Source organism: Pterocles gutturalis, unplaced genomic scaffold (genome assembly GCF_000699245.1).
Source record: "Pterocles gutturalis isolate BGI_N339 unplaced genomic scaffold, ASM69924v1 scaffold30832, whole genome shotgun sequence".
Lineage (NCBI taxonomy): Eukaryota > Metazoa > Chordata > Aves > Pterocliformes > Pteroclidae > Pterocles > Pterocles gutturalis.
In genome coordinates this window covers 1-9,702 of record NW_010111148.1, presented here as the reverse complement: position 1 = coordinate 9,702, position 9,702 = coordinate 1, and the positions used below count along the sequence as shown (strand labels likewise).

Genomic DNA, 9,702 nt, shown 5'->3' with positions numbered 1-9,702 from the left:
CCGCCACGTCTACAAGTACCGCTGTAACCAGTGCAGCCTGGCCTTCAAAACCATTGAGAAGCTGCAGCTGCATTCCCAGTACCACGTCATCCGGGCGGCCACCATGTGCTGCCTCTGCCAGCGCAGCTTCCGAACCTTCCAGGCCCTGAAGAAGCACCTGGAAACCAGCCACCTGGAGCTGAGCGAGGCCGACATTCAGCAGCTCTACGGCGGTCTCCTGGTCAACGGGGACCTCCTTGCCATGGGCGACCCTTCGCTTGCAGAAGACCACACCATAATAGTGGAGGAGGATAAGGAGGAGGAGAGCGACTTGGAAGATAAGCAGAGCCCGACAGGGAGCGATGCGGGGTCAGTGCAAGAGGACTCTGGCTCAGAACCGAAAAGGGCCTTACCCTTCAGGAAGGGCCCTAACTTCACCATGGAGAAATTCCTGGATCCGTCTCGCCCTTACAAGTGCACAGTCTGCAAGGAGTCCTTCACGCAGAAGAACATTCTCCTGGTCCACTACAATTCAGTTTCTCATCTGCATAAACTGAAAAGAGCCCTCCAAGAGTCTGCTACCGGGCAGCCCGAACCCCCCAGCAGCCCCGACAACAAACCGTTCAAGTGCAACACCTGCAACGTGGCCTACAGCCAGAGCTCCACGCTGGAGATCCACATGAGGTCTGTCCTGCACCAAACCAAGGCTCGCGCGGCCAAGCTGGAGGCGGCCGGGGGCAACGGCGGCAGTAACGGAGCTGGCAACAGCAGCAGCAGCAGTCTGTCTCTGGGTTCATCCACGCCAAGCCCGGTGAGCGCCAGCAACAGTCATACCTTCACAGCCACCAACACGAGTAATTCGGGCACAGCTCCCGTTCCCAGCCTGCTCAGCCAGGTGCCCGGCGACACCGTGGGAGTTCCTCCTCTCGGAAACCCTGTAAGCACTAATACCTCCTCCCCTTCAGAGCCCAAAGAGGTGAACCGCAAGAAGCTGGCAGACATGATTGCATCCAGGCAGCAGCAGCAGCAGCAACAGCAGCAACAGCAGCAGCAGCAGCAACAAGCTCAGACCTTGGCGCAGGCGCAGGCCCAGGTCCAGGCCCATCTGCAGCAAGAGCTACAGCAGCAGGCTGCTCTCCTGCAGTCTCAGCTCTTCAACCCAGCACTTTTGCCGCACTTTCCGATGACCACTGAGACCCTTCTGCAGCTTCAGCAGCAGCAGCATCTCTTGTTTCCCTTCTACATCCCCAGCGCCGAGTTCCAGCTCAATCCAGAGGTTAGCCTGCCGGTCACCAGTGGCGCGCTGACCTTGACTGGTACGGGGCCAAGTTTGCTGGAGGACCTGAAAGCTCAAGTTCAGCTCCCTCAGCAGAGCCACACCCAGCTCTTACAGCAGCAGCAAGGCCAGCTGTCCTTGTCACAACCTCACTCCGTCCTTATACAGCAGAGCCAGCACCCTGAGAAGAAGAATAAATCCATAGTGAAGGAGAAAGAAAAAGAAACCTCACGGGAAAGGGAAAGTGCAGAGAGGGGAGACAATAATGTAGCATCGAAGGAGTCTCTGCCTGATAATTTAAAGCCCAAAGAGAAGAAGGACTTTGTACCAGGCAGTGGTTCGGAGCCCTCCTTACTGCCGCCGCGCATTGCCTCTGATGCAAGAGGGAATGCCACAAAAGCCTTGCTGGAAAACTTTGGCTTTGAGCTTGTCATTCAGTATAACGAGAACAAGCAGAAGGTGCAGAAGAAGAATGGGAAGACGGAGCAAGGCGAGAACTTGGAAAAGCTTGAGTGCGATACATGCGGCAAGTTGTTTTCAAACATCCTCATCCTGAAGAGCCACCAAGAGCACGTTCACCAACATTACTTTCCCTTTAAGCAGTTAGAGAGATTTGCCAAACAATACAGAGAACACTATGACAAACTGTACCCCCTGCCGCCTCAGACCCCCGAGCCACCGCCCCCGCCTCCGCCGCCCCCACCTCCGCTCCCTCCAGCACCTCCTCAGCCGGCTTCTACTCCGACCATTCCTACTTCTGCCCCAGCGATTACCTCTCCTACGATCGCACCAGCCCAGCCGTCTGTGCCGCTCACCCAGCTCTCCATGCCCATGGAGCTCCCCATCTTCTCACCGCTCATGATGCAAACCATGCCACTACAAACGCTGCCTGCTCAGCTGCCACCCCAGCTGGGTCCCGTAGACCCTCTGCCTGCCGACTTGGCCCAGTTGTACCAGCATCAGCTCAACCCCAGCCTTCTCCAGCAGCAGCAGAACAAGAGGCCACGGACGCGGATCACCGACGACCAACTCAGAGTCCTTCGGCAGTATTTTGATATTAACAATTCCCCGAGTGAGGAGCAGATCAAAGAGATGGCGGACAAATCTGGATTGCCCCAGAAAGTGATCAAGCACTGGTTCAGAAACACCCTTTTCAAAGAACGCCAGCGCAACAAGGATTCCCCGTACAACTTCAGTAATCCTCCCATTACCAGCCTGGAAGAACTGAAGATAGACTCACGGCCTCCTTCTCCAGAACCTCAAAAGCAGGAGTACTGGGGAAGCAAGCGGTCCTCCCGGACACGCTTTACTGACTACCAACTCAGAGTCCTGCAGGACTTCTTCGATGCCAATGCTTATCCAAAGGATGATGAATTTGAGCAGCTTTCTAACTTGCTGAACCTCCCAACGCGTGTTATAGTGGTGTGGTTCCAGAATGCCCGTCAAAAAGCTAGGAAAAATTACGAGAATCAGGGAGAAGGCAAAGACGGGGAACGACGGGAGCTTACGAATGACAGGTATATTAGAACAAGCAACTTGAACTACCAGTGCAAAAAGTGCAGTCTAGTCTTTCAGCGCATTTTTGATCTCATTAAACACCAGAAAAAGCTTTGTTACAAAGATGAGGATGAAGATGGACAGGATGATAGCCAGAACGAAGACTCTATGGATGCAGTGGAGCTCTTGACTCCAACCAGTTCCTCCTGCAGCACACCAATGCCCTCACAAGCCTACAGCACACCTACGTCTTCAGCCAATGCAACCTCCTCAGCTTTTCTGCAGCTCACAGCAGAGGCAGATGATTCCTCCACCTATAGTTCTAAAGTAGAAGCTACAGATGAGAAACCAAAGCAGTCTGAACCTCCAAGTACACAGCAAAACCAAACTCAAGAGAAGCAAGTGCAACCAAAGCAAGAGTCTCAGCAGCAACAGGACCAAGGAGAACAAAAGACGAGTTCAGCACACCAAAAGATTTCACAGTTATCCTCCCCTTCTTCATTGCAACAGCCACCTCCCCCTCCTCAGCCCCCCCAGTGCTCCTTGTCGCAGTCAAGCCCGAGTCCATCTCAGCTCTCACATCTCTCCCTCAAACCCATTCACACGTCCACCCCTCAGCAGCTGGCAAACCTACCTCCGCAGCTAATCCCGTACCAGTGTGACCAGTGTAAGCTGGCATTTCCTTCCTTTGAGCATTGGCAGGAGCATCAGCAGCTTCATTTTCTGAGTGCACAGAACCAGTTTATCCACCCCCCATTCCTGGACAGGACGCTGGATATGCCGTTCATGCTTTTCGATCCCAGTAATCCACTACTTGCAAGCCAGCTGCTCTCTGGATCGTTACCACAGATTCCAGCAAGCTCGGCCACTTCACCGTCAACTCCAACATCCACCATGAACACACTGAAGAGAAAGCTGGAGGAAAAGGCCAGTGCAAGCCCTGGAGAAAATGACAGTGGGACTGGAGGAGAAGAACCACAAAGGGATAAACGTCTAAGGACAACCATTACCCCAGAGCAGCTGGAAATCCTTTACCAGAAATACTTGCTCGACTCCAACCCAACACGGAAGATGTTGGATCACATTGCACATGAAGTGGGCTTGAAGAAGCGCGTGGTGCAAGTTTGGTTTCAGAACACCCGTGCACGCGAAAGGAAGGGGCAGTTCAGAGCAGTAGGACCTGCCCAAGCCCATAGACGGTGTCCCTTCTGCCGAGCTCTCTTTAAAGCAAAGACAGCTCTTGAAGCTCATATCCGATCCCGTCACTGGCACGAGGCCAAGAGAGCTGGGTACAACTTGACGTTGTCTGCCATGCTCTTAGATTGTGACGGGGGACTCCAAATGAAGGGCGACATCTTTGATGGAGCAAGCTTTTCCCACATGCCACCAACGAGCAGTGATGGACAGAGCGTTCCTCTCTCCCCAGTGAACAAGAGCATGGAGCTGTCCCCTCGAACTCTGCTGAGTCCGTCCTCCATTAAGGTGGAGGGGATAGAAGATTTTGAGAGTCCCTCCATGTCCTCGGTCAATCTGAGCTTTGACCAAACCAAGCTGGACAACGATGACTGCTCTTCTGTCAACACTGCAATCACAGACACTACAACGGGAGATGAAGGGAACGCAGACAACGATAGCGCAACAGGGATTGCAACTGAAACCAAATCGGCATCGGGACCCAGCGAGGGTCTGACAAAAGCTGCCATGATAGCAATGTCTGAATATGAAGATCGGCTGTCTTCTGGCCTGGTCAGCCCAGCTCCCAGCTTTTACAGCAAAGAGTACGATAATGAAGGTACTGTGGACTATAGTGAAACATCCAGCCTTGCAGACCCCTGCTCGCCCAGCCCTGGGGCAAGTGGTTCAGCCAGCAAGTCTGGAGAGAGCGGGGATCGGCCGGGACAGAAACGCTTTCGCACTCAGATGACTAATCTCCAGCTAAAAGTTCTTAAGTCATGCTTTAATGACTACAGGACACCTACCATGCTGGAGTGTGAGGTCCTGGGCAATGACATTGGACTGCCAAAGAGAGTTGTTCAGGTCTGGTTCCAGAATGCTCGGGCGAAGGAGAAGAAGTCCAAACTCAGCATGGCCAAGCATTTTGGTATAAACCAAACAAGTTACGAGGGACCCAAAACAGAGTGCACTTTGTGTGGCATCAAGTACAGCGCTCGACTGTCTGTACGTGACCATATCTTCTCTCAGCAGCATATCTCCAAAGTTAAAGAAACCATTGGAAGCCAGTTGGATAAGGAAAAGGAGTATTTTGACCCAGCTACTGTACGTCAGTTGATGGCTCAGCAGGAGCTGGACCGGATCAAAAAAGCCAATGAGGTTCTTGGTCTGGCAGCTCAACAGCAGGGCATGTTCGATAACGCCCCTCTGCAAGCTCTTAACCTTCCTGCTGCATACCCAGCACTACAGGGCATCCCTCCAGTCTTGCTCCCAGGCCTCAACAGCCCGTCCTTACCAGGCTTCACTCCATCCAACACAGGTGGGTACGGATGTTATCACACTCCTCAGAGACACAGCTTAACGTGACGCCTCTTTAGCACTAGCGGGTGTTCCTTTGAGAATGACTGATAACAGGGTACCTGGCCCTTTAGTCGAGCGTGTTTACTTGACAGCAAATGAGCAGTAGGTATTTTATCTTTAGTTCCTGGGAGTTTTCTAGCAAAGTCTGAAATAGAGCAAGATCTAGACATGCTGCCTGTCTCTGTTTCATTAGCACAGACTAAAAATTCTGAAGCACCTTCAAGGAAATGGAAGATAGAGGATTTGTCAAACAGAACAGGAACAGGACGGATGTGCTGAATGCATTGTTCATTGTACCTTTCCTTTTGTCATTAAATTCAGTTTATGTAGTGCCTTCCCAGGTTTTCAATAATTCTGAACTATTTCTAGGGAAAAGTGCGGAGTGTCTGGTAGCACTGGTGACAGAAACCTGGAGCATCTTTCCTTATGGTGGCCTCCAGGACAAATCCCGATGCAGGCGGGGATTGGGTTTTGAGGAATGGTTGGGCACACCCTGAAAGTACATTCTCAACAAACAACAGTGTAGCTGTGGGACAAATCTGCTTTGTATTTGAATAAGATTTTTTGTAACAATACCACATAAAAATGAAATTTGGCATAGTCCTTTGGGTGGCCTAGTCCCAGAGACTGCACTTTCTTCTTTGAGGATGCTCCTTCCCCTTGTGCCTGGTGGACGGGGGGAGCAAACCCTGCCAGTGGAAGACATCACTCAGCAGACTAGCAGTGACCTAGAAAACCTGATCCAAGGGCCTTATTTCACCCCTGTTGCATCTGTGGCATCCCAGAGATGTGCCTGTGTCTGAATTGCCACTCACGACAGAGTGATTCATCTCCGGGAGGCTTGCTTGCGCTTGGCAGACTTCTCTGTTTACTTCTGGTGATCCCTCTTCAAGTTGACTTTCACCAGGGCTGCTCTACGTTTACAGAGATATCCTGAGAACCAATTCCCGTGTCTCGTCTCAGCAACACGCGGAGTCTGTCTCGTGCTGGAAAGCCCGTGACAGGGTAGTGCCTGGTACGGTTACACCGTACGCCGCGGCACAGCTTTGTTTCCCACACCGCGCCCGTACGGCTCTGCCGCTAGGAGACAGTGTCCAGAAATGACGACTGTCTGTTATGTACTGGGGTAATTGGCTGATGGTGAGTTACAGTCCGTGGTGTGAAGCCTAAACAGGATCCGAGCATCTTCCTTAATCAGAAAGCAGGGTGCTGTCAGTCTCCAAAAAGACTTTCTGATGCTTTTATTCAGCAGGCTGACTCTGAGGTTCCTTTTTCAACAGATTGAAAAGCTCAGTGCAGATGCTGCCAGGTAACATGGTTCCATCTCGTGAATAAAATTGCCATCTTCTCTGGTCATCTCTGGATAAGCAAAAGGGTCATAGCTGGTGTGAGCAGCTCACCTGGCAGGCTCGGGGCTGGCTGGGGAGCTGCTCGCTGTAAGTCACATCACATCACCACATTCCTGCGAGAGCAGAGAAGATGGCAGTAAGTTCTTCGGAATCTGGAAGAGCTTTCTGCTGGGAGTCAGGGCCTCTGCAGGGCTGTTTTTAGTTACAGAACTCTTCCCAGGACCCCCAAAGCGAAAGTAAAATTGATTTTGACTGTAGTTGTAGGATAGGTCATTGTAATTAAACTATTTTTAAAAACAGTTGCTGTTAGAAATTCTTCTGCTCAGGGCTGCTGCTCATTCCAGCTCCTTGAATCTAGTCCGAGCCGCGTGCCTGAAGGGTGTCTGCGTGACAGTGCTTTCTGTGCGATGCTGCTGTTCTTACCGATGGTCTCGTTTCAGAGGCCAGAACCAGGCCAAGAGGATCTCTTTGCAAATTAGATTGTCAGCCTCTCACAGGTAGCTCTGTGCTGTTTGCTTAGTACCCCAAATTTAAAATTACTTGTTTGCACTCCAGTCTGTTCTGTTGCTTTTGTTTTTCTCCAAAGAGCCGTATGTGTCCTGGGGAGATGGGGCTAGTACTATGAATGTTAAAAGCAATCAGTGATTGCCTAGACAGGACGAAGCTATTTAGAAAGTCAAACAGACTATTTGTGGCCTTTAGATAAAGCTCCAAAGGTCAGGCCATCTCGGCTCAAAGCCTGTCGAAGCAGATAAGGCGGTGCATCCCTGAACGGTATGAATTAGCTGCTGCTCCCGCACTTGAACCTCTCAGGGACTGTTGAACCAGGGAACATTGGTTTCAATGGCATCTATCTATAGTATGCGCTTATCTGAAATCTATAAGGCTGCTGCGTGGAGGCTTACTTCATACACTTCATACCTTCCCAAACCACCGTTGTTTCGATGCAGCATCAGGAGCAGATGCAGGTTTCAGAGGGGCTCTGCATCACCCATCGCTGGGTTCTCCTGGCTCTTGGCCACCCTCCCCGCGTGCCCTGCTGTGGGGTCCTGTGCCCACCTGGGCTCTGTGGGGCCACGGCTCTGCCTCCTGCCCAGCTGGGCTCTGCGGGGCCACAGCTCTGCCTCCTGCCTGGGCTGGGCGCAGGTTTCCTGCTCAGCAGATGGATGCAGCGCTGCAGACAAAGGCGCTGTTGGTCCCAGGTGTAGTGCAGCGGGTTTTGGAGAGTGCTTTTCTCCCCGCAGCTGCCAGCCTCTGCTCAGAGCACGATGCTGCAAGAATGCGGTTCCTGTGTTGAGAAGCGCGGATTACTTCTGGGCTGCGCCAGCTTTATGGGGCACGGCTGAGTGAGGGTCTCTGCTGTGCAGCTGAGCAGGCAGCAGTCCAGGGCTTGGTGTCCAGAAGCCAGGAGCACGTGTGTCTTTGCACAGAACTTACATCTCGTGCTCCCTGCGTCAGCCTCTGCCCCGGGTCCTGCTGTCTGCCCTGGCCAAGGACCTGGGTGTCAGCCCAGAGGAGATGGCCGAGGATGCCCACACTTGCTCCTCAGGATCAATTAGGGTTATTTAAGACCTCACTGGGATAAATGGGGCGGCTGCAGCTCAGGCACAGCCCCAGCCCCTGTGTTTGGGTCCCTTTGGCACTGCCTGCAGAGGCAGAGCAGCCCCGGAGCAGCTGGATGTCCCTGCAGGAATCCCGCCTGCTCCGTGCACAGCGATCCCCACTGGCATGCTTCCTCGGGGAAAAGACTTTACACTGCCACCGTGCCCCATGTCATCCCCAAAAGGGGCAGTTTCTCCCCTCCTCTCCTCTGGGTGTACCACAGAAGAGGTACAACCTGAGACAGAAGTTGCCGTGCCTCCGTGGCTGTTTCCTGGTTCTGCGACCGTTCGTACTCGGACAGCCTTTGACCATCGCAGCCGTCGGGATTCGGCTCTGGCAGGGGAAGGTCAGGGGTTTTGACTGGTTTTACAGCAGGGATGGATTCTGCAGCAGGTTCCTGGCTCCGGAGCCTCGGAGCATACGGGGCAGCGCCAGCAGGACGTTAGAGCTTTGTTTCCATTGTGTTTTCCCCAGATGGCACTGAGGGACTTCCCAAGGAAAGCGTTGCTGTTGAGGCGCGCGTTCGCCATCCGGTTGTGACTAAGGGATGTGACTCCGGGAGCCACGCTCCTCTTGCCCCCAGCTGCCATCAGCTGTGGGAGGAGAAATCGGCACCGGGGCTGTGTTGTCACCGGCTACTCCCGCTGTTGGGAGGACGGACAGACTTCACATTCCGACACTAATCCATCTCCTTGTGAGCAAGCATCACAACACTTTTAATTCCACCCAAAACAGAATGTTCGTGCCCTGGGGGGATGTCTGGATACCGCGTAAACTCTGAAATTGTTCAGAAACTGTGTCCCCCAAAGCCTCTTGCACTGGAAGGAAGGGGTTGCATCAGAGGTTTGTGGGTTTGTGAACATCAGCCTCATTAGGATGAAATAACGGAGATGAGCCCGTTCAGTCCTCTTCAGTTGCCATGACCAGGGCTCTCTAATCTGTGGAGGTGTTAACGAGGTTGACGGAACCTAGTGTTAACGGCCATGTGGCATCAGCCTTTCCTTCTGCTGGAGCCCTTTGGCCGAAGGAGCGGTTAGTGCAGACGCAGGAGAAGTGCTTGTCCCCGACACCCGCTGACCATCCCTTGGGAATTTCAGAGGGGTCAGTGAAACACCAGCTGTGCTGAGCAGCCCGGGTGGCTGCTGAGGGTCCCCAGCGTGATACCGTGTTCGGTGCTGCCGGGCAGCGCGGCCAAGCCTGCTGCAGGTGACAGGGGCTGGCGAGGTGTGTCCCCACGGCATGGGGAGCAGGGAGGGGACCGGTGGTCCCAGAGGAGGGGGGGGCGGTGGATGGGGTCCAACCCGTGCTGCTGCGGCGCGTGAGCTCTGGCCAGTCGCTGCCCCCGTGTCCCAGGGTCACCCTGCCTTGTGCTTCGTGCCTGCCCACCGCCGAGCGGCGACTCATCTCTCTCTCCTCCCTCTTGCAGCTTTAACTTCTCCCAAACCCAACCTGATGGGCCTGCCCAGC

At 53.4% G+C, this 9,702-nt stretch overlaps 1 protein-coding gene across 1 annotated transcript in view; it reads left to right on the top strand.

Annotated features, from left to right (window-relative positions):
* ZFHX3 (zinc finger homeobox 3) overlaps window positions 1-9,699 on the top strand; it is a gene marked incomplete at its 3' end in the record, with an annotated part of 11,667 nt that extends 1,968 nt beyond the window's left edge. The window contains 2 exon segments of the mRNA XM_010073651.1: window positions 1-5,243; window positions 9,662-9,699. The exon segment at window positions 1-5,243 is cut by the window's left edge and continues 34 nt beyond it. Of these exon segments, the coding sequence (XP_010071953.1) occupies window positions 1-5,243; window positions 9,662-9,699 (5,281 nt within the window).
* Between the last annotated feature and the right edge of the window lie 3 nt (window positions 9,700-9,702).